Genomic DNA, 26,192 nt, shown 5'->3' with positions numbered 1-26,192 from the left:
TTGATACCTGTCTGAAGTAGTGTTTGTCAGATCCCTCCTCTGTAAATTTCTTTTTTTCCTGTCCCATTCTGTGCTCTGGAAGGTATGTACTGTGCAGCCCACATACAGAAAGTGAAGGGTTATGCTCTACCTCCTTGAGGATGGAGTAGCTCCATCAATTATTTGGAATTGTAAATAGGAGATTTGTGTCTCCTCCATTATTCACTTATTCAATCATCTATTTATACCAGCACTGACTCACAAGTCTTTATTTTATACTTTGGGTTATAATTCAATACTACGTTATTTATTCAGTTGCTCAAATGTCAGCTTTGGCCATTGGGAGCTCTTTCAGTCAACTCCTGTGTCCCTTGGACATATCCATACAATTCATGTGTACCTGTATGTATGTGCACGTGTATGTTTGAGCATTTCCTTACTTCCTGACACTACAAGATGCTCTGGGTGCATCTTCTCTACATCCTGCCCCAGCCCTAAACCAATCATTTCTCCAAGGAGCCTTTGTCCCTTTTATTGGGGAATGGTATTAAAAATCAAGATCTGGATTTATTGCCTCTAAGCTCTGTCAGCTGACAGAGCAAGAAAATAAATGTTTGTATACTAACCCAAGTATTAATAAATGTGTATACCTATAGATATTTCTATATATAATCACCTGTGTCTATATTAAGCTAAACATGAAATTATATTGATGTCTTTAACTCATTCATTACCACAAGGATCCTTCCTGTTTCCTCCCCTCCTTATCTGTAATCTCCAACTCCAAAGGTAAGAAATCTGGCTCCCACCAACTATTGTCTCTTTACTAAATTATCAATTCCAGTATATATATATATATATATATATATATATATATATATATATATATATATACTGGTTTCCAAATTGTTAACTTGACTCCATGAAAAACAATTTGATCCACTAGAGTATAATGTTCTTGCACTGTTACTTGTGTCTCTAGTCTTACACACTCCACTCCTTTCCAAAGTTACTAAGGTCAGCACATTTTCCTCTCCACGCCTTTACTGAGACTGTCTCACACATTTCCGATACTACTGGATTCTTTTACAGCATTCCGCATTCCACCCTGGGATCCCTTGCTCCCGAAAACCTAAATAAGATTTAAATAAGATTTAAAATTTGCATTTGTTAAAGTTCACTCTTTGAACTGTTCTTTGGGTTTTGACAAGCGCATAGTGTCATGTGTTCACCATTACAGTATACAGGATAGTTCGATGGCACTAAATGTTTCCCCATGCTTCACCTATTCAGCTCTCCATTTCTCCAGCCCCACTCCCCCCAAGCCCCAGAAATCACTGATCTTCAATACGTACTCTTTTTTTTTGCTTTGTGTCTATGGTTTTGCCTTTTCTAGAATGTTACATAAGTGGTTTGGTTTAGTCACTAAGTCACATCCAACTCTTGCGACCCATTGGTAATCCGCCAAGCTCCTCTATCCATGGGATTCTCCAGGCAAGAATATTTGAGTGGGCTGCCATTTCCTTCTCCAGGGGATCTTCCCGACCCAGGGATCAAATCCGTGTCTCCTGCACTGCAGGCAGATTCTTTACTGACTGAGGTACCAAAGAAGCCCATTACATAAGTGGAATCATACAATATGGTTTCTTTTTCAGACTGGGTTTTTTCACTTAGCAACATGCAATGAAGAAGTGTACATGTTTCTGAAGATTTGATAACTCATCCCTTTTTATTGCTGAATATTATTCCATTGTATAGATATACCACAGCTTTGTTGAGACACTTGTTTACTGAAGGACATCTTAGTTTCTTCCAGTTTTTTGATGACTGTAAATAGAACTGCTATAAACATTTATGTGCAGCTTTTTGTATGAACATAAGTTTTTAAATTAGTTGGATAGAAACCTTGGAGCACAATTACTGACTTATGTGAAAGAATATGTTTAGCTTTGTAAGAAACTGCCCAACTGTCTTCCCAAGCAGCTGTACCATTCTGTATTCCCATCAGTAATGAATGCGTGTTCCTGCTGCTCTGCATCCTTGCCAGCAATTGGCATTCTCAGGTTTTAGTTTTTAGCCATTTGAATAGTCAGGAAGTAGTCTCATCATTATTTTAATTTGCATTTCCCTAATGAAAAGTTGGAGAAGGCAATGGCACCCCACTCTAGTACTCTTGCCTGGAAAATCCCATGGACGGAGGAGCCTGGTAGGCTGCAGTCCATGGGGTCACTAAGAGTCGACACGACTAAGCCACTTCACTTTCACTTTTCACTTTCATGCATTGGAGAAGGAAATGGCAACCCACTCCAGTGTTCTTGCCTGGAGAATCCCAGGGATGGGGGAGCCTGGTGGGCTGCCGTCTTTGGGGTTGCACAGAGTCGGACACAACTGAAGTGATTTAGCAGCAGTGAAAAGTGACACTGAGTGACATTCATATGTTTATTTGCAATCTGTGTATCTTCTTTGCTTAGGTGACTCTTCAGATCTTTTGCCCATTTTTAAAAGTTTTTTTTGTTTGTTTGTTTCCTTAGTGGTTAGTCTTCAGAGTTCTTTGATATGCAGAACAAGTTCTTTACCAGATATGTACTTTGCAAGTATTTTCTCCCAATCTGTGGCTTATTTTTTCATTATCTTAACAGTGTCTTTCATGGAGCACACATTTTAAATTTTAACAAAGTTGAACTTAAATTCTTTTTTAAAAATTTTATAGATTGCACTTTTGATGTTATATCAAAAAACTCTTAACCAAGTTTAAGGTCATGTTGTTTTTCTCCTAAGTTTTCTTTGAGAAGTTTTGTGGTTTTGCATTTTACATTTAAGTCTATGATCCACTTTGAGCTAATTTTTGTAAAAGATGTAAAGTCTGTGTCTTGGTACTGTTTTTTTCTTTTCTGTACATGGGTGTCCAATTATCTCAGTACTATTTTAAAAAACTGTTCTTTCTCCATTGAATTCTCTTTGTGCTTTTGTCAAAAATCAGTAAACTATATTTGTCTCAAAATAATTTTAATCTGTTCATGAAACCAATTATATTCAACAATGTCTTAATAAAACAAATTTAAAAGGCATAAATGAATTCGATGAAATATCACCATTCATTTGATGATGTACATTTTTAATAATATATTATGAAACAACCACAGTTTATCTCTTGTCTGCTTCTTCAACCGCATCGTTTCATGTTCACTAATTCCAGCCTCCTGGCAATCTTTCTGTAATTGCTAAGGTCACACTTGCCTTAGGGCCTAAACACTTTGTTGTGGGAGACTTCCAATCCAATTTGCCTTTATGGACCTGAAGGGTCCTTGAAGCTGGTGATCTTTCCTTTTCTCTTGGGAAAAGAGGTAAAATTAACAAATTGTAACTGTCAAGAAAGTTACATCAAGATCTGTATGTTCCTTTCAACCAGATACATTATTCATATTGCCACAAAGGAATAGAACAAGTAACATTTGTAACATTCCTGTGAGAAGTCTCTTCTAGACCTGAAATGCTGCTGCTTAACTGTTTACTGTCTCTTTTTTGAAAACAGAAAGGAACTAGATCCTGAGTGCTGCCTCAAATGAGGTGAGCAAATGTCATACCTGGCCCATTGTTTCCACTTCAGGTGAGCATTGGTTCAGACCCACCACTGACACAGTCACTCCTTTATCCAGTGAGCAACTTCAGCCTGAGGACCAAGATGGAGTAACCATTTGGTGTAACCCACCCATTGGCAGAGACCTGAAAGCTATCTATGTAATATCTGAATATTGTTTTACATGAGGAATAGAGGAAGCTTAAAAAATCCTTTGACTGTTCTCTGTCTCTTGGCATCTATGAATCTGGATCTCATATTTAAGAGAAACAAGGACACATTTAGCCCAGAAAGTAGAATGATTTTGGCCAATCCTAAAATATCTTCTCTTGGAGTGCTTTTCCCCAGGCTATTTCCTTCTCATCATTCAGCTGTTATTTGAAATATCATCTGACAACATTACTTTTAAATACTGCCCCTTGACCTGGTTGCTGTATTTTATTTCCTTCATGGTCTTATTTGCTTTCAGAAATTATTGTGTTTATTTACATTTTGTCTTTCAAATTGCTCCTCCAACCTTTCTTTAGAATTTAAGTTCCATGAGGACAGGAGTCTTGGCTATTTTGGTTACCATGGAGATCTGGAACATAGACTCTAAATGAAGATTTTTAAGTTATTGGAAAATGAACAGATGAATGAATGACAGTAGATTATAAGCCATGCACTTTTTCCTACAGACTCTAGAATGATTGGATTTTCATGTATGAATGAGAATGTTTCAAAGGCAATGAAGTTAGAAGATCTTTCCAAGGTGGTATTTATAAGTGATGCTGATAATCAGTTTCCTCTATTCCAGTGAAAAAAATTGAGACCATTACCTAACTCAAGAGGCATCTGAACACTTCAATAATATATCAGAAGCCATACTTCTCAAATGGCAGGACAAATAGGTCCAGTAAACATGAATCAGGATGGTGCCCAACAGTTGTGTTGTGACAAAGTCAACAAGCAATTCTGTAGCACATGCAAAACATTCCACAGCTCTTAGGTATCTAACGAAAGAGTTATCTGAGAAGGGGGTAAGCGTAGATTTATAGATCATGCAGTGTTTGGGCTGGTGGGTACAACAGCACTTCAATGTTTTAAATCTCACACTTTAAGTAGCAGGAAATAGACTCGTGAGACAAATGGCCAATGCAAGTTAATATCGGTATATACGAGTGAAAAGACTGACTTAAAACTCGACATTCAAAACACTAAGATCTTGCCATCTGGTCCCATCATTTCATGGCAAATAGATGGGGGGAAAATGGAAACAGTGGCAGATTTTATTTTCTTGGGCTCCAAAATCACTGAGGACGGGGACTGCAGCCATGAAATTAAAAGATGCTTGCTTCTTGGAAAAAAGCTATGACAAACCTAGACAGCATATTAAAAAGCAGAGACAGCACTTTGCCAACAAAGGTCCGTCTAGTCAAAGCTGTGGGTTTTCCAGTAGTCATGTGTGGATGTGAGAGTTGGACCATAAAGAAAGCTGAGTGCCAAAGAAGGGATTCTTTAGTACTGAAGTGCTGGAAAAGACTCTTGAGAGTCCCTTGGACAGCAAGGAGATCAAGCCAATCAATTCTAAAGGAAACCGTGAATATTCATTGGAAGGACTGATGCTGAAGCTGAAGCTCCAGTACTTTGGCCACCTGATGCAAAGAGCCAACTCATTAGAAAAGACTCTGATGCTGGGAAATCTTGAGGGCAGGAGAAGAAGAGGGTGACAGGGGATAAGATGGTTGGCTGGCATCACTGACTCAGTGGACATGAGTTTGAGCAAGTTCTGGGAGTTGGTGATGGACAGGGAAGCCTGGTGTGCTGCAGTCTATGGGGTTGCAAAGAGTCAGACGATACTTAGCGACTGAACAAGTGTCTCTGGGAACTGTTGAATGCTATGAAATAGGTAGAATACTAAAAATAATTTATTTACCTTATACCAAATAACCAGTATATTCAGTAGTAACAACTACAACAGCAACAAAAAAATAACATTAACATTGTTAGTTTGCCTCAATGTAGACCAAACAGTCACTTGTTTTGGTAGAGCTCTGAATCAAGCTGAGATGGAAAATGTTCCAAATGCTCATGATTTTCTATCATAGTAAACAAGTCAGAGAGTGCCCCGGTTGTGAGAACTGGACCATCTCATCACATAACTAATTATAGGAGTGATTGCAATCAAATAATTAGGGATGCACAGATTACTTCTTGAATAAATTTTTATTTCTCGGCCTTAGTAAAAGAAAAAAAAAAAGATTTTAACAGATTCTATCTCCAAGATTACTAGATACATTTTATTTTGTTTTTTAGAAGAATGCTCTCATAGTAGAGCAATTAATTATTTTTAGAGACATCTTTTAATTAGTAATAGAATCCAGGGCCTGGTATTCTGAGATGTAGGCACTTGTGTCCAGGAAAAATATGCCAATCATAACATAATTCGCTGCAAACAAAAATGAGATCTTAAAATTGTTTTAGAAATCTGTCATCTCTATGGTGCAAATAATCCCAGACATAACGAAGCGGACTTGGTAAAATCAGCAGCCCTTTTCGCTTCACTCTGTATCTACTCTATTTTTACAACAGCTTTTGGTTTAATTTAATACATTATTGTAGAAGAAAGGGTCCATTAAATAGCTACAGAAGAGTGAGAAAGAGTGCCCCTGTTAGGTTTTTTTTGAAGTGAAGCATTCAACAGTAGAGCCCTTTAAAAATGGCATTCAAATGATTTTTAATTACTACAAAGGCATTGAGATGTTAATACACTCTCTATAAAAGAGAGGGCTACTATTCTACTCATCCTTTCCTGCCACGAATTTCAACTCTAAGAAAATTATTTCTTTTGATCCACTCTGATAGCATGTAATAAGAGAACAATAAAACATATGGCTCAATTACCACCACTTCTCATCAAGCATGAATTAATGAATATCAAATTATTATTAATTGTTTTTTCTGGCTTCCTCTCCATAGGACAATGATTACACATTGCTGTGTTTTGATAAGTATTTAGTGTTTAACACTTTGTAGATCAGTATCTAACAGGAACAGATGCTTGAAATCATTATATGGAAGAATCATTCTTCACATTTAGCAACAGTTAGAAAATAACATGATTATCTTTTTGGTCTCCTTAGTTAGTCATTTTTTTATAACTGCCTTAAACTCCCTTAGAATCTCACCCTCTCTCAATGCTCCATATGCTTTCCTTTGAGAAGCAGTTCCTATATGCATATAAAATAGTTTATAAGTGCGATGTCTCAATTTTAATAATAATAATTTCACACAAGATTACTGACTTTTCAATTCCTTAAGAAAAAGCTCTTTAAAAACCAATGTTATGGCTTAAGCAGACAAAAAATTAAGTAGTATAGCACAGAATACAATAAATTATGATCACTATAATTGACAATATCAATGTCACTGAGTAATATTTATAGATGATGCACAAGAAGATTCTGTGTAACTGACAGTTCATTTTATTTGTATAAGCCATCTGTAAATATAAAGTGCTATGTAGTAGGAATAGGTACAGCATGCTACAGAACACGTCTTTGTGGTCCATTACCATTATTTCTCATAGATCATTTACAAATCCAGATTTTGAAAAGAAAGTGTAACAAATTATAATATGTAAACTATACATGCCATGTGATTTTTACCCATTACCAATAAATGCATGTCTTTGTATTTATAAAACATGTTCTATAAAACTTATATCTGTAATAAACTAAAGGATGACACCAACATTAAATTGTTTAGATATCCTATCTGGTTCTGCATGCTTAACAAACACAGATTCAGATATGATTCTAAAGATCAAACAAAAACTTGCTTTAGCATCTCAGAGTTTTGGAGCAGAAAGCGACCTCAGAAATCATTTTCTCCACTTCCCCTCATGTTACAGATAATAGCACCAAAATCTGAATAGTTTAAGTGATTTTCTGAGGTCCATACACCTTTATACACTAACATCTTTCTGCCAGACTTTATCTTTCTGCCAAAATTTCTATCAACGTTTCTTTTCCATATAAGAAATGTACATATCTTGCTTCCTTGGCAGTTTTGTCAAGATGTCAGTAACATCTGTAAATCCAAATCCCTAGGGAAACAAAGATGAGAAACTGGGAATCCTGGTCTCTAATGGAAACCGTGATACACAGACTAATACTGAGCAGAGATGGACCTGGTCAAGGCTGACAATGCTCACTGCCATCAGAAACATCCTTCCTTTGATGCTGCTAACTAGACCACTTAAATTTTTTATCTCTAAATCTAACCAGATACCAGATGGTTCCCTTTATGTATGTGACCTTAGTATAAGCAATTATATTATTTATGCAATAGCAGAATTGTTATACAAAGAGTCAGTCATTGGTGTAAAAGCTTTTTTAGATTACATGTTCTTATAATAAAAATTTTAATTTCTCGATGAATCCTTTCCTCTTGATTTTCATGTGCCAGAATTACTGAATCCACTTGGCTGAAAAATGTAAAGAAAATAAGTTATATATACAAATTCAGTACAAAAATAAGCTTATAACTAAAGTTTTAAAAATAATTATTCATCAGTGGAGGTGGGGTGAACTAAACAGTGTACTTTTACCACCTACTGAATTCATCACTGTGGCAAGGCTTTTGGTCATACTGTGAATATGAAGCACTGATGCCCCGTATTCATATTTACGACATGCTTGAGCATCATGTCTTGATAACTTATATGTACTATAAAAGTGCACACAGACAGGGAGGAAGACACAAAGACATCTGAGTGTTTTGGTAACCACATCTCCTAAACCATTTCATGGACTCCTGGGACTGAAAATTTTAGACCTGCCACCATGCATATCAAGGCCCCCTGATGTAACACTGGATCCTGATAAGGCTGCTCAATGAGGAAGAAAAAGGAATATGAGAATGGCTGGAATATGAGAAAATAAAAAGCCAAGTATGAATATAATTAGCTTTGTTCTTGTCATCGATTCTGCAGCCTGATGGAACATGGGTTTCTGAATATTTTTCAGAGCATTTTCCAGATGTAGCCTCCAAGCACCTCATTAATATCACACATTTGTCATTAAACTCCATATTTTGGATCCCATGTAACAACCACAGATGTTCCTTTTCCATTCGCCACCAGCAGGAAACTTTCCCTTTACATAGTGCTGTTGTCCAGCTCCCCAGTACACAATTAACTTTAAATTTTCCATTTAAAATTCACATTAAAAGGTGTTTAGTATAATAACCAAATTAAATTATAAAAGTATATTCCAGTGCAAATATAAAAGATCATTCACAGAAATGAACTTTAATTCTAACAATGATCTGAGCAAAGAAGGTATATTTTTGTTTGCAAAAAATGGAAAATTTCCTACAATAAATGACCTAAACTTATTCGTATCTATGTCTGGTCTCATACCAGAAGAAAACATAAATTTTGACTTATTTTATACCATAAATGAAATGCTACCATTGTATCTGCAGCTGAATTTTTAATATAATTAATAAAATACTTTCCATTTTTAAAAATTTTATTTTATTTTTAAACTTTACATAATTGTATTAGTTTTGCCAAATATCAAAATGAATCCCCCACAGGTTTGAAATATTTCAACACTACCTAAAGTTCACTAATGTTAGTGATAGTTTCTCACAGAGTTCAACACTTACCTACAACTTTAGAGTAGCAAGATTCACAATGTATTGTCTGCCTATATATCCAAATACTGTCACCTGCTTGTAGGTTTTCCAAAGGTTGTTTGCATATTTCACACTAAAGGAAAGGTATGTATAAAGTTTACATTAGATATGAAGTTTAGATTCTTGGTTAACAGGATTAAAAAAAGAACCTTTTACTTTATTCCATATCATCCTTTATAGCAACACTCTGATGAAAAGAACCGTGAGAAAAAGTAAGAATCTACTTGTCTGATCCACACACCAAACTTTCCAAACAAATTCTCTCATAAATCCCTCTACTATGGAGGTGTGCATTTCAGGGCATACCTACTACTGAAGTTTCTACCTAACTCACAATAAAGTAGATGAATATTTTCAAAAATTGGTTATGCCAAAGACAAGAATACTGTTGGATATTGCAAATTATAACACTAAATATATATATTGTTTGCTTACTAATGGAGAGCTACACTGTCCAGATACAGTGTCATTGAGCAAAACAAACTTCTGACTCCAGACACAATTTAAGGGGAAATTTGTTTCAAGTTATGCTGGTTAAAGAGGCAAGAAAGGCTTGACCTCTACCTTAAACCTGTGCTCACTGGAGCAAGTCTACTGCCAACCGGCTGGCTTTCAAGTTCGTTGACACAAATTGTCATAGGTCAGTATAGACATGTTTAAGCCAGTTCAGGTAATTCTCTATAATTATGACTATAGAGTAATCTGTCTTTTCTTAGGAGTGTGGGGGTATTTTTATTCTCAGTAGTATTTTATGATTAAATTGACAATGGAAATAAATCATCTAAAATATAACAAAATGGAAATTATTCCTGTTGACCAAAGGCAATAATCAGGAGAATTTTCTTCTTTAAAAACTTTTGTGCATAATAATTTAAAATAAACAGCTGTAGACTAATTTTTGTTCCACTGAGTAAATTTGAATAACTTCGAGGAAAGTTTACTGTCTTAAAATGAAATAATTATGAAATTTTCATGTCTTACTTTATATAGAATTCTATATATGATGGCCTAAATTTGGATTTTGTTGCCTCAAAATGAGGCATTGAATTTGTGTCATTGCCTGAAGCTAACTGAAAGAGAAGCAATCAAGCATCAAAGTATTGGGCTGGCCAAAAAGTTCATAACATCTTATTGGAAAACCCAAATGGACTTTTTTGGCTAGCCTAATATTACATCTACTTGACGAATCAGATAATTTGCATCAATCATAGAATCTATCAGCACTAGAAAGGACCCATAGATTCAGGCTCTGGTTCTCAAACTGGCTGCCTTTAGATCTACCTAAGAAGGCTTTAAAAACACCAATGCCCAGAAATCATCTCGAAGATACATGATGTAACTGGGGCTGGTCCCAAGCATTTTATTTTTCTCATCATCTCCCCGAATGATTATAACGTTCATCCTGGATTGAAAACCACTAGTCTAATCAGCTATGTCATTTTATAGATGAAGAAACTTAGGCTAAGCTAATTTAGATGATTGTCCAAAGTCACACGGCCACAATTAGTGTCAGTTAGAACTCAAACTCAGGTCTTCAGGTTCCTAGTTAAGTGCTCACCTAGTTATACCAAAAACTATATTGTTGACCTACCTAATACTTTTGTGAAAAGTAAAAGAAATGGCATATGAAAGCATAAATTGTGAAAGAAACATTCTACTATGTACACTTTAGTATTATTATTATTCTACTAAGACACTGATATTGACAAGTTGCTCAACCATGTCCGACTCTTTGCAACCCTATGGGCTGCAGCCTACCAGGCTCCTCTGTCCATGGGATTTTACAAGCAAGAGTACTGGAGTGGGTTGCCATTTCCTTCTCCAGGGGATCTTCCTGACCCAGGGATCGAACCCACGTCTCTCACATTGTAGGCAGACCCTTTACCTTCTGAGCTAGGAGGGAATCCCAAATGAACGTTCTGAAGGAGGAGGAGGAAGTGAAAGTCGCTCAGTCATATCTGACTCTTTGCGATCCCATGGACTATACAATCCACGGAATTCTCCAGGCCAGAATACTGGAGTGGGTAGCCTTTCCCTTCTTCAGGGGATCGTCCCAACCCAGGGATCGAACCCAGGTCTCCCTCACTGCGGGCGGATTCTTTAACAGCTGAGCCACCAGGGAAGCTCATTCTACTGCCGCTGCTGCTGCTGCTAAGTCACTTCAGTCGTGTCCGACTCTGTGCGACCCCATAGACGGCAGCCCACCAGGCTCCTCCATCCATGGGATTCTCCAGGCAAGAACACTGGAGTGGGTTGCCATTTCCTTCTCCAATGCATGAAAGTGAAAAGTGAAAGTGAAGTCGCTCAGTCGTGTCCGACTCCTAGCGACCCCATGGACTGCAACCTACCAGGCTCCTCAGTCCATGGGATTTTCCAGGCAAGAGTACTGGAGTGGGGTGCCATTGCCTTCTCTGGCTCATTCTACTAAGCCATATTTAATTATAATTAATCATGCTCTCAAAGGCAGACAGAGTTTTAACTATTGTTAAGCCCATCGATCCTAATTTTATGATGTAAGAAGCCAGTAACTTTCTTCTCAAAAATTTCTTTTCCTTTTTCGATTTCATTATATGTTTATTGCAATGTGGAGAAAGGAATGGCACCCCACTCCAGTACTCTTGCCTGGAAACTCCCATGGATGGAGGAGCCTGGTGGGCTGCAGTCCACGGGGTCACTAAGAGTCAGACACGACTGAGCGACTTCACTTTCACTTTTCACTTTCATGCATTGGAGAAGGAAATGGCAACCCACTCCATTGTTCTTGCCTGGAGAATCCCAGGGACGGGGGAGCCTGGTGGGCTGCCGTCTCTGGGGTCGGACAGAGTCGGACAGGACTGAAGTGACTTAGCAGAAGCAGCAGCATGATTTATGAAAATGCTGCAAAAACTTTTCTAAAGAGAACAAGTGTTTATCTTTTTATAGATTTAAATCTGTAGAGTAAGAGTTATCAACGTATCAGTAATCAACTCTAAGCCTAAAGTCAAGAGAGTAATTATAAACCTTGGAGTTGCAGGCTAAGAAGTCAAAAAAATATTTAAACAGTGCATTATTAATGTGCATGACAGTGTTTCTGAAAGTTTTAACTTCATCTCATATATTCCATTAGATAATTATTTTTATTCTAGTCATTATGCAATTTTGTATGAGAATTAAATGCAAGAAACATAGCCATACCTTGAAGCAAGTCGAATGGCAGCAAATTTGTAATTCATCTAAAATCATCTTGGTTTCTGTGCCCAAGGGTTTTCGACAGTAAGTGCACATGTCTCTCTCAATGACAGACCTATAGAGATGTAAGCAGTTAAAAATAAATTTGTCATCATGAAAAAGACAGATGTATTCCCCATAAAGTCATATGGAAATAACATGTTAATTTTATTGATACTTTAGTAAATTGTGTAAAAATCAAGGAAAGTTGAGGACTTACTTATCCTAGTAACAGACTGGATTCTTCTAGTTATTTCAGAATGATATCAAAGAATTAACATAAAAGACAGTTTCAAATTATTAATTCATTAGCAATCAAAAGTGCATCTGAGCAGGTTAAAGATGTTCACAGTTTCCTAATTGAACTAGGTTATAAGTACCCCCTTGAAGCTAGAAGAGGGTTTTAAATTATTAATGTACATATATCATAGAAAAATTACGTTGAAGATTAATATAAAAATTTAACTCTCAAACATTCAGTAGTACAAAAATAGAAATCCATTCAAGAACATGTTGGTAAATTCACAAATGATGGAAACCCTGGTCTATAGGGTTCAGAATCACCAAATTCTCCCTTGCTGATTCTCTTGGTGTCATTGCAAGACTCAGAATATTAGGGTGACTTTAGTGACAAAAATCCTTTGCTATTTACTTTGGAAAATTAATGTTCAGTGGTAAATAAATGATTCAGTTCAGTTCAGTTCAGTCGCTCAGTCATATCCGACTCTTTGCGACCCCATGAATCGCAGCACACCAGGCCTCCCTGTCCATCACCAACTCCCGGAGTTCATTCCGACTCACGTCCATCGAGTCAGTGACGCCATCCAGCCATCTCATCCTCTGTCATCCCCTTCTCCTCCTGCCCCCAATCCTTCCCAGTATCCGAGTCTTTTCCAATGAGTCAACTCTTCCCATGAGATGGCCAAAGTACTGGAGTTTCATTCCAAAGAAATCCCAGGGCTGATCTCCTTCAGAATGGACTGGTTGGATCTCCTTGCAGTCCAAGGGACTCTCAAGAGTCTTCTCCAATACCACAGTTCAAAAGCATCAATTCTTCGGCGCTCAGCTTTCTTCACAGTCCGACTCTCACATCCATACATGACCACAGGAAAAACCATAGCCTTGACTAGACGGACCTTTGTTGGCAATTTACTTTGGAAAAGTAATGTTCAATAGTAAATAATTGATTAGCAAGTTCTAAAGTCCTCGAGTCACATCAGAGCCTTAATAAAGGGCCAATAACTATGTGATTCTTATCCTTTTGGAAGATCTTAGATAGTCTTAAATAGCACCTTGGGCAGAGTTTACTAGTTAGTCTCAGGGTGTTAGCATAAAAAGCCTGGAATTTCCAAAGTACTGGGGTAGTGAAATAAAATAGCTAATACTTTAGTGCTAATATGCTTAACACGTGTAGCACATTTTCCATGCACTTTGTGTATATAAACCTGTCTATTCTTCATAACATCTCTGAGAAGCAGGTTACTCTTATTTTTATCATTATTGTACACAAGAGGAAGCTGAGGTATAGAAGGGTAAGTCATGCAGCCAGTGAGTGGCAGAGGCAGGATGTGAATGAAGGCAGAGCGGCCACAGAGCCCTGGGCTGCCTCTGGGCCTGCCCTTTGATTGGGCTTACTAGATGATAAGAAACTAGTCATGCCCAGAAATCACAATCAATCCTATCATCAGGACCAGGACTCGAAGCAGAGAGGAGGGAAAGTGGATGGGAGGAGGGGGAAAGAGAGGCTCCTCTCTCCACGAAATTCTCCAGACAAGAATCCTGGAGTGGGTAGCCGTTCCCTTCTCCAGGGATCTTCCTGAGGCAGGAATTGAACCCTGGTCTCCCACACTGCAGGCAGATTCCTTACTGACTGAGTCAGTGGGGAAGCCCATACATATGTACACAAACGCTTAAATTTCCCATGTTAGACTGTAAACTCTTCAAGAGTAGAAAGCAGGCACTATCTAGCATCCTTGCATTCCAGAGACACTGAGAGAGGAGCTGGGAATATAAAGAAGAGCGAGAAGGTCTCCTTCAAGAAGAAGTTTCTTTCCACTAGGGTAGCCAGGTGAGTGGATGATCGCCATGTATTACGGACATGTGAAGAGTTAGGAGAGCACAGCCAGATGAACAGCTAATCTCTGGGGTGAAGTAGGAAAGGCTTGTCAGCATAACTGCCAGGTGAGTTAAAGCTTGAAGGTGAAGGAGCTCTCAAGGTGAGGTGGGGAGGGGCATGATGGAAGGGTTCTAAGCAGAGTGAACGGGACGTGTCAAGGTGAGACACAATGAGGGTGGCTGAAGTGGTTGAACTTTAGTCCGTATTCAGCAGGACAAGGTGCTGAAGGCCCATAAATCCTGTGCAGAGGATTTGATCTTTATCCTATAAAGTGGCACTGGCCACGTTATTGTGTGTGTGTGTGTGTGTGAGCTTAGACCATAGCACTTTTAATGTGTTTTCCAATACAATCATTATTATAAACTTAATATGCAGAAAATGATTTGAAACCACTGCAGATGGTGATTGCAGCCATGAAATTAAAAGACGCTTACTCCTTGGAAGGAAAGTTATGACCAACCTAGACAGCATATTTAAAAAGCAGAGGCATTACTTTGCCAACAAAGGTCCATCTAGTCAAGGCTATGGTTTTTCCTGTGGTCATGTATGGATGTGAGAGTTGGACTGTGAAGAAGGCTGAGCGCCGAAGAATTGATGCTTTTGAACTGTGGTGTTGAAGAAGACTCTTGAGAGTCCCTTGGACTGCAAGGAGATCCAACCAGTCCATCCTAAAGGAGATCAGTCCTGGGTGTTCATTGGAAGGACTGATGTTGAAGCTGTAACTCCAATACTTTGGCCACCTGATGCAAAGAGCTGACTTATTTGAAAAGACCCTGATGCTGGGAAAGATTGAGGGCAGGAGGAGAAGGGGACAACAGAGGATGAGATGGTTGGATGGCGTCACCAGCTCAATGGACATGGGTCTAGGTGGACTCCGGGAGTTGGTGATGGACAGGGAGGCCTGGCGTGCTGTGGTTCATGGGGTCACAAAGAGTCAGACATGACTGAGTGACTGAACTGAACTGAACGTGATGAAAGTACATATAACATGACTTAAAACTCTAATTTATTAAGAATTTAAATTGTGATCATAAATTGAAGCAATGTTTAATTCTTGGGTACAATTAGGAAGAAAACATACTAAATTTAGTGTTTGCCCTAGTACTGGGTCTCTTAGTCATAAATTTTCATACCCTAATAATTTAATGTTTGTGCATGCTCAGTCACTCAGTTGTATCTGACTCTTTGTGACCCCATGGACTGTAGCCCGCCAGGCTCATCTGTCCATGGGATTTTTCACACAAGAATACTGAAGTGGGTTGCCATTTCATTCTCCAGGGGATCTTCTTGACTCAGAGATCAAACCCATGTCTCCTGTATCTCTTGCATAGGCAGGCAGATATTTTTACCACTGAGCCACCTGGGAATCTCTTATTTTATATATAGTAGTATATATATGTCAGTCCCAGTCTCCCAATTTATCCCTTCCCTCCCCCATCCCTTGGTAACTATAAATTTGTTTTCTACATCTGTGACTCTATCTCTGTTTTGTAGATAAGTTCGTTTGTACCCTTTCTGATTCCACATATGACAGACACCATATATTTGTCTGTGTCTGACTTACTTCACTCAGTTGATAATCCATAGACCCATCCATGTTACTGCAGATGGCATTATTTTGTTCTTTTTTATGACTGCATTAATGCTGCTGCTGCTGCTGCTTCAGTTGTGTCCGACTGTGTGACCCCATAGACGGCAGCCCACCAGGCTCCCCCGTCCCTGGGATTCTCCAGGCAAGAACACTGGAGTGGGTTGCCATTTCCTTCTCCAATGCATGAAAGTGAAGAGGGAAAGTGAAGACACTCAGTCGTGTCCGACTCTTAGTGACCCCATGGACTGCAGCCTACCAGGCTCCTGCATCCATGGGATTTTCCAGGCAAGAGTACTGGAGTGGGGTGCCATTGCCTTCTCCAACTGTATTAATGACTTGACTTTAAATGGGATTGACATGACTAGATAAGAACTGTGTGGAAACAGCTAATTTCTCACAATAATCAACAGAAAATGTTACCTGACTGACAGGCTTTAACGGAGAATTGACTTTTGCTCTGGTGACTGAAAAAATTTCAAGGACCACTTGGGAAACAGGAGTGAAATTCTTCATACGAAGAGCAATACTTTAGTGAAGGATGTTTTCCTTCACTTTAGCTAACCATTAAAATATAAGCCCACCAAACTCTGAAGTTGCTGATGTCCTTACTAAGATCATACTGTTAGTCAAAGATCTTTTCAGAGTATTTTGAAAAATCTAGTTCTGTTTCTTTTTTTTCTATTTTTTGCTTATCTAGACAGTATTTGTGGTGCTCAGGTAGTCACATCAAAGAGCTATGACTTAAAGCCAAGACACTCAGAAGACCCTTGGTAATACAAGATCTCACAAAAGTGACCAAAAGAGGATATAATTTTGATGCCTGGTTCATCTATGTTTCCCTCAGCAAATGGGACACAGGTTTTTTTTTTTTGTTTTTTTTTTTTTCTTTTCTGGAGTCAATTTATTGAGTATCTGTGAGGTGCCAAGGACTGTGTCCCAAGCTAAGGCTATGCATAAAAATATGTCCTGACCCTCAGTGAGCCTTATTTTAGCACCAGCAATGGAGAAACACCGTCAACAGAATATCAGACATTTGTATTACAGCTGGTTTCCAGTGGTTGGGTCGCAACATGAATTATTTATTTTCATTTTCTCTGCTGGAAGTCTGCAGACTTGTGTCACATGAGTGTCACCTATTTGCCCCACTGAGCATTACATGCTAAAAGAGAGTAATCAAGAGCAAAATGCTGGGGTCAGTTTACTGGCATTAAATTGATGCTCACCCTAGCCCTCCCTCCTGGGCACTGAGCCCATGCTCGGAGTGGGTCACAGCAGTGCATCCACGCAGCTGTTTGTAAGGTGATCTGGCTCTAGAGGACCACAAGGAGAGAGGGCTGAGGACATGATCTAGGGATGCAGTGAAGCCTAGAGGCCAATAATGTGGTGGCAATGGGGACCCCAGGGATCACAGCAGAGACACTCGCCTGGGAGGCAGCTGTAAAACACAGAAAGCTCTACTGGAACAAAATACATCAAAATCAGAGAATGACAGCCAGGAGGCCAAGGAACAAACTCCTGGATGCAGAGGTGGTTGTATTTCCTTCCACTCATACAATCAGCAGTAGAACAATCACTCTCAGGAGGGTCATCTCCAAGTTCAATGGACAATAAGAATGCTATATATATATAAAATACTTGTAATCCTTTAGTATATATATAGTATATATATAAAATACTTATAATACTTTAGTGTATATATATATATATATAATATATATATACTTATAATACTTTAGTATATATATACTTGTAATACTTTAATGTATATATATATATACTAAAAATATATTAAATATATATTATAAGTACATATACACATATCTAATAAAAACATATTATTTATAAAAGTAAATACACACATATATATGTATCCCACCAGGCTCCTCAGTCCATGGATTTCTCCAGGCAAAAATTCTGGAGTGGGTTACCATGCCCTCCTCCAAGAGATCTTCCTGACTTGGGGATCGAACCTGGATTTCCTACATGGTCAGGCAGATTCTTTACCATCTGAGCCACCAAGGAAGCCCAAGAATATATCTGTTTATTAATATATGTGTGGATATGGGTATATGTATACTTGTATGTATGGAAGTACAGATATACTCACCTATCTGAAGTCGAATAAACAGTTTGTATGTATTTTCCAGAGACAGTCTCCTGATAGCCATCCTTTGGTGATTTGCTAGAAACAAGCACATATGGACATGTGAGAACTGGACTATTTCCCTAGTGTTGAAGTATTGATACATATTAATACCCCTGTGTAGGCAAGGAAGAGCGTGCGCGCGCGCACACACACACACACACACACACACACACACTATTGTTATTCTTTGTGAATAACAAAGCAAGTTATATGTTATATGTCAGGACAATGTACCAACTCTTTTTTTTTCTACCCTGGAGAAGTATTGATATGCAAGTTACCTCCAAGGTGACCTAAGTCGACATATCCACCGAAGTAAAGAATGGGGCAAGGAGATCGCAAGCACAAGTGTAAGCAGGAAAAGTAGTTATCGTTTTTCATAAAATTTGTACTTGCACCTCCTTTATTTTTACTAAAAGAAAGGTCTCTGTTGTTCTAACATAAAGAATATACACAAAGCATGACTATACTCAGTGCAAGCAAATATAGACAGACATCATTCACGTAGAGAAATACTCTTGAACTTTTAGGGGAAACCTTGGAAGCTTCTATTTTTACATGAAAACATCCAAAAATTGTTTGAAATAAAGCAAAAAAATATTTTAACTTTCAAAAGTCCTCTTTCTTCCCTTTCCGCTCCAGTTCATGAATGTCATTCGCTCCTGGAGACAAATGAAGAGTGCGTTGCACTAACCGGCTGGCTGCCTGTAATTGCCTCCCCAGTATGTACGCTACCCAGGAACGTATGAGGACCAGAAGCAATGTGTTCCTATTATTTCATACAGTGAGGGGTAACTCCACATGCCTCACCTGGGATTTTTTAATGAGAAATTTCTCTCTCCCTCCAAACAACCTGCAGGCAGTTGCTGTCAGAAAGAGAAACTGCTTTATGGATCACAGAGCCCACGGTGCTAAGTGAGTTTGTGCATATTGATGCATGACATGTAAACAGTCATTCCCATTTTATGGGTCAGAAAATTGAGACAGGAAATTGAAGTCAAGTGGCTTTGCTGAGGCCACATGGTCAGTAAATGACAAACTCAGATTTGATTCTAAATCACTGTTGATTTTAGGGAGAGTTGGATTAAGTAGGAAAATCAAGGTTGAGGTTGCATTTCACAAGGAAATTTATTTGGGTTTGAAAAATCCTTTTGAGGGGGAAGGCTGCTCAAATCCTGACACACCTTGAATTTATGGAGGCTCCATACCCACCCCGTACACTGCTCTCTGGTCTCTTTGAACTGGGTGATGATCAACACATATACAACCCATAGTTTATCCATATTTGAATGCCCCACTGTTACCCTATGCCACAATTAGGCTAATTCTTTTTTATAGACTCCTGAAAAACTGAATAACTTGTGAATCCCTGATCTTGGTGGACATTTTCCTCGACATCCATCACATCGGGCAGCAGAATTTCTGGGCCTGAGCATGTTTACTAAAAAGTTATACCCCTTGTTTCAGATTAGAGGTGCGCAACAGAAACAATTAAAATGTGACTCCAAATTAGCACAGGAATACTTGTGTGATTTTATAAGGTTCATTATGGGCAAGTATGTCTATTTGACTACTTTCAAATAACAATCCTATGACGTATACATGTGTTATATTAAAATATCATTTAGTCTGTCCTATGACTTTGTACGATTATTTGACAGCTACTTAAAAATATAACCTCCCTGTAGCTCAGATGGTAAAGAATATGCCTGCAACACAGGAGACCTGGGTTCGATCCCTGAATTGGGAAAATCCTCTGGAGAAGGGAATGGTGACCCACTTCAGTATTCTTGCCTGGAGAATCCTGTGGATAGAGGACGGTGGTAGGCTACAGTCCATGGGGTTGCAAAGAGTTGGACACAACTGAGCAACTAACACTACTACTACAAATAATGGAAAGATTATAAAGAATTATTAACTTATATCTAGAACTCAGTACTCTTTTAAATGGTCTGTTATTTGAAAAAAATTAGCATACCTTCAAAAAATGACATTTCTTCTTAAACACAGATTATTTCACAATTATAAAATACATAAAGCAAAATACTTCAAATAAATTTCCAGTACCTATTCTCCATGTATGTCCTTGTGTACACAACTGTATCTTTTGATCCTGCGTGCCTGGTTTCAGCATTGGAGCTGCAATACAAACCATTGACTTTATGTTTAAAGTTTGTTTATAGGATAATCAAATTAACAAGGTAATTATACAATCCAATGGGAAAAAAATGCTCATATATGCCTTCTAAACTATAACCCTTGAAATATAAATGTTCAGATCAGATCATCAGTCGCTCAGTCATGTCCGACTCTTTGTGACCCCATGAATCGCAGCACACCAGGCCTCCCTGTCCATCACCAACTCCCGGAGTTCACTCAGACTCACGTCCATCGAGTCAGCGATGCCATCCAGCCATCTCATCTTCTGACGCCCCCTTCTCCTCCTGCCCCCAATCCCTCCCAGCATCCGAGTCTTTTCCAATGAGTCAACTCTTCACATGAGGTGGCCAAAGTACTGGAGTTTCAGCTTTAGCATCATTCCTTCCAAAGAAATCCCAGGGCTGATCTCCTTCAGAATGGACTGGTTGGATCTCCTTGCAGTCCAAGGGACTCTCAAGAGTCTTCTCCAATACCACAGTTCAAAAGCATCAATTCTTCGGTGCTTAGCCTTCTTCATAGTCCAACTCTCACATCCATACATGACCACAGGAAAAACCATAGCCTTGACTAGACGGACCTTTGTTGGCAAAGTAATGTCTCTGCTTTTGAATATGCTATCTAGGTTGGTCATAACTTTCCTTCCAAGGAGTAAGCGTCTTTTAATATCAATGTTAAATTGGTACTAATCCATTTCTGAAAAATTTATGTTTCCCATTTTGTCTTCACTTCTACTGTCTTGGCCTATTTCCAGAATACTACTATGAAAATCAGTCACTTAGCAAGTCTATTGTAGACCATGATGATTACTTTGAATATTTGTGTACTATGTTTTAGTGTCTATTACCCTAATGTCTCATTCATACTTCCAAACCATTGCTTTCCCCACAAATTTCAGGCAAAGAGTGGACCTTAGTTAACCAACATGATAACACATGATTTAGTGAAACCTTTAAATCTACCTAAGGAAGTCAATCCGGAGAAGGCAATGGCACCCCACTCCAGTACTCTTGCCTGGAAAATTCCATGGACGGAGGAGCCTGGTGGGCTGCCGTCTGTGGGGTCGCTAAGAGTCGGATACAACTGAGGGACTTCACTTTCAGTTTTCACTTTCATGCATTGGAGAAGGAAATGGCAACCCACTCCAGTGTTCTTGCCTGGAGAATCCCAGGGATGGGGGAGCCTGATGGGCTGCTGTCTCAGGGGTCTCACAGAGTCGGACACAGCAAGGAAGTCAATTCAATGTCACAATCATGTTTTTTTAAAAAATTATAGACTTTTAAGGAAAAATCACATCTACATTTATTCATAACTGACAACTTACAGATGACCAAGATGTTTACTCAACACCTTTGTATAAGCCTATAAAGCCACTGGTTACAATTTTAAATTTCTGCACTTCAAACAAATATAATATATTAACGCATATATATAGAATCTAGAAAGATGATACTGATGAACTTATTTGCAGGGAAGCAATGGAAACACAGACACAGAGAACAGACTTATAGACATGGGCAAGGGGGGAGGAAGGAGAGGGTGGGACGAATGGAGAGAGTAGCATGGAAACATACGACTAACATATGTAAAATAGATATCCAACGGGAATTTGCTGTATGACTCAGGAAACTTAAACTGGGGCTCTGTAACACCCTAGAGGGGTGGGATGGGGAGGGAGACGGGAGGGAGGTTCAGGAGGGAGGGGACATATGTGTACCTATGGCTGATTCATGTTGATGCATGGCAAAAACAAACACAATACAGTAAAGCATTATCTTTCAATTAAAAATTAAACCTAAAATAAGAAAGTTTTATTGGAATACAAAAAATGCATAAAAACAACAACAGCAAAATTAAAAAATTTTCTGTATTTCAAAGGAAGGATCAGGTTGCATGTGGATGTTTTCTTAAAGAAAAAAAAAAAAAAAAAAAACAGGAGAAAAAAAGCCAGAAGGAGAATGGTCCTGTCATTTATTCCATAATTGACCACGGTACCTGAGCATCTTCCTGGCTTCATAAGAATAGGCAGCTGTTCTAGAGGACGGGCTGATTAAAGTCTCAGTAGATCCAGTGACCTGGCCATCTTGCCTGAGAAAGCAAATGCAAATATTTGGCACTTAAAATCAAGGCCACTTAGAGGATTTTTGTTTTATTAAAATTCTGTTCAAATAACATTTTTGTAAACATACAGTAAAGCTGTTTCTGTTTGCCTGGTTTCTGCACATATACATAGACAGAATACATGTACTATTTTACTCCTCCATACACACAACTGTCTTACCATTATGAATAATCTATAGGCATGTGTCACATTAGCTAACAGTAGGACAGAATACTTTTTTAACCAAGGGCAGGAACCATATGAAACTGGTTGCAGTAACATTCTCACAGCACCAATGCCATTTTCGAAAGTTTTTCATGTACAACATATCTGGGAGTTTATCTATTTAATGAAAATTATCTGGGGGTTGCTTTGAGAAATCCCAGTTTCCATTTTAACAGAAAAGCAGTACTTTGAAGATCGCTAAAGAACTTTGACCTAGATTTCTGCTAATCTAAAAATGTCACTATGTTCAACAAAGTGTAGGCATATTTGCTTTTTCCTATGAAACAGTGGAAAATTAACGTAGGCATAGTGAAAGCTTTAGCTCTTTTTCTTTCCTCATGTTAGAAAACTCTGACAGAGGCAAGACATAAAAATCAAGAGGAGAATTTAGATCTCAATCATGATTTATCATTCTTGACTGGTCTGTTCCTTCTATTTCCAGGTAGCTTTTAAAGAGAAAAACAATTGTTCACATATTATCATCTCTGGCATGTGGAAAACCATCTTCTACTTTTAAGACAGATGTTTCAAAAGACACTTGGCAATGAGAAAGTAGCATGAATATTATCAGAAGATTCTCAAATGTGATCATTAGGATATGTCACTTTGGAACAATAGACCTAACTAGGAACTATTTGGAAATATTCAGATCATATAGCAAATAATACAAAACCCAATTTCAGCAAATAGTTTCAAAGGACAAAGGTTGTCAATGAGTGTGAAATGTGTTTGTACTGCCCTCAGAAAGGTAAAATCATTCACAAACATTAACAGTTTGTGAAACCTGTAATAGGAACGGGAAATACTTTGCAAACAGTTCTGATAAGGATCGAATTGTGTCCTGCCAAAAATTCTTATATTGAAGCCCTATACCCCAGTGTGATGTGGAGACAGGGCCTATAAAAAGGAAATAAAGGTTAGGTGAAATCATAAGGATGGGGCTTTAATCCCATAGGACAGGGTGTCCTTATAAGAAGAGGAAGAGGTACTAGAGCTTGCTCTCTCTCTCTGTGGACACACAGAGGAAAGGCCATGTGAGGACATAGTCAGACACAGTCATATGCAAACCAAGGAGAGAGTTCTCATCAGAAACCAATCCTGACATTGTTCCTCATGAATTTGATGTTCTTGCTACATCGTGAAAGAATTCAGAGATAGGTAAGAAGTAGATTTATTTAGAGAAAAGCTCACTATACAGAGTGTGGGCCATTGCAGAAGGCAAGAAGAGAGAGGTGCAAAACGTGGTGTGGTTAGTTTTTGTGGGCTGGGTAATTTCATAGGCTAGTGAGTGGGAAGATTATTCCAATTATTTGGGGGAAAGGGTGGAGATTTCTAGGAACTGGGCCACACTGCCCAATTTTTGACCCTTTATGGCTGGCCTCAGAACTGTCATGATGCTGGTGGGTGTGTCATTTAGCATATGCCCATGTATTACAATGAGCACATAATGAGGCTCAAGGTCTACTGGGAGTTGAGTCTTCAGCCATCTTGGACCTAGATGGTTTTAACCAGTTTATTCATGTTCTGTGGCCATGTCATTCTTTTTAAGGTTGTACCCCATGCCCTTCCTCCTGTTTCAACAGTATCTTGATCTAGAATTTTAGTCTCCAAAAGAGTGAGAAAATAAATTCTGTCTTTTAACACATGGTCTGTGGTATTTTGTTATGGCAGCCTGAGCAGACTAACACAAGTAGCATTTCCTAGTTGTGTTTACAATGAGACTAATAACAATACTTTATAATTGTCAATAAAAATCAGATGCTGGATGGGGAACACATGTACACCTGTGGCAGATTCCTGTTGATGTATGGCAAAACCAATACAATATTGTAAAGTAAACAAACAAAAAAAATCAGATGTTAGAAAATAAATTTGGAATGTGGAACAGCAAATTCTTTCTTGGATATGTTCCTCTTATAATCTGGGAAGATAATACACTTTTTTAAAAAAAGAATCTTTTATCTTGGATAATTTTAAAAGTATAGAATAATTGCAATGATAGTTCAGAGAATTCCAGTATACTCTTCACCCAGCTTCTCTTAATTTTAACATCTCACACAACCACGATCCATTTGTCAAAACTAAATAATTAGCATTGGTACAATGTCATTAGCAAAACTACAGACTTATTTCTATTTTACCAGTTTTTTCACTGATGTCCCCTCTCAATTTCAGATCCAAATCAGGATACTGCGGCTGCTGCTGCTGCTGTTGCTGCTAAGTCGCTTCAGTCATGTCCGACTCTGTGCGACCCCCATAGATGGCAACCCACCAGGCTCCTCCGTCCCTGGGATTCTCCAGGCAAGAACACTGGAGTGGGTTGCCATTTCCTTCTCCAATGCATGAAAGTGAAAAGTGAAAGTGAAGTCGCTCAGTCGTGTCCAACTCTTAGTGACCCCATGGACTACAGCCTACCAGGCTCCTCTGTCCATGGGATTTTCCAGGCAAGAGTACTGGAGTGGGGTGTCATTGCCTTCTCCTCAACTTCCACATAATCACCATGTCTTAGGGTCTGTGATAGTTGATAAGCCCAGCTTTGTTTTTCATGAGATGGTGATAGATCTTACTAAAGAAATTCTATCTTGATGCCAGTAAGTGGTAACACTAATTTTTAAAATTATTTAGAACCATAGAAATAGTTAGAGAAACAATTCTTTGGAAACCAATTAAATAATCTGTAGTGCTTTTAAAAAGGATTACTCTCCAAAATATATAAGCAGCTCATACAGTTCAATATCAGAAAAACAAACAACCCAATCAAAAAGTGGGCAGAAAACTTAAACGGACATTTCTCCCAAGGCATACAAATTTCCAATAAACACAAGAAAAGATGCTCAATATTTCTCATTATTAGGGAAATGCAGATCAAAACCACAATGAGGTATCACCTCACACCATTCAGAATGACCACCATCCAAAAATCTACAAAAATAAATGTTGGAGAAGTTATGGAGAAAAGGTAACCCTCCTGTACTCTCAGTAGGAATGTAAACTGATATAGCCATTATGGAAAACAATATGGAAATTCCTTAAAAAACTAGGGAAAATCTACCATATGACACAACAATCCCACTACTTGGCATATACCCTGAGAAAACCACAATTTTAAGAGACACATGTAACCCAGTGTTCATTGCACCAACATTTACAATAGGCGGGACATGGGAGCAACCTAGATGTCCATTGACAGACGAATGTTAAAGAAGATGTGGTACATATATGTGATGGAGTATTACTCAGCCATGAAAAGGAATGGATTCGAGTCAGTTGTCGTGAGGTAGATGAACCTAGAACCTGTTATACAGACTGAAGTAAGTCAGAAAGAGAAAAACAAGTATTGGAATATATATATGGAATTTAGAAAAATGGTACTGATGAACCTAGTAGAGAACAGAGTTGCAGACACAG

The 26,192-nt window shown here is 38.4% G+C and overlaps 1 protein-coding gene across 50 annotated transcripts in view; it reads right to left on the bottom strand.

The window, feature by feature from the left end:
- Positions 1-6,997: 6,997 nt before the first annotated feature.
- The window catches only part of SCEL (sciellin), a 125,344-nt gene continuing 106,149 nt past the window's right edge, over positions 6,998-26,192 (bottom strand). For all 50 annotated transcript variants that reach the window (XM_086330044.1, XM_086330060.1, XM_086330052.1 and 47 more), the window contains 6 exons: positions 22,454-22,546; positions 20,369-20,440; positions 18,263-18,337; positions 12,416-12,524; positions 9,212-9,314; positions 6,998-8,024 (listed from right to left, as the gene is read on the bottom strand). In XM_086330044.1, coding sequence (XP_086186170.1) covers positions 8,008-8,024; positions 9,212-9,314; positions 12,416-12,524; positions 18,263-18,337; positions 20,369-20,440; positions 22,454-22,546 — 469 coding nt within the window. In that variant the 3' untranslated portion in view covers positions 6,998-8,007. The remainder of the gene's footprint in view (positions 8,025-9,211; positions 9,315-12,415; positions 12,525-18,262; positions 18,338-20,368; positions 20,441-22,453; positions 22,547-26,192) is intronic.

This window comes from Bos grunniens, chromosome 12 (assembly GCF_055505025.1).
Source record: "Bos grunniens cultivar Pamir isolate PY7600 chromosome 12, Bosgru_T2T1.0, whole genome shotgun sequence".
Taxonomy (NCBI): domain Eukaryota; kingdom Metazoa; phylum Chordata; class Mammalia; order Artiodactyla; family Bovidae; genus Bos; species Bos grunniens.
Note: the sequence above shows the minus strand (reverse complement) of the source record. Positions and strands in the feature narration are given on the sequence as shown.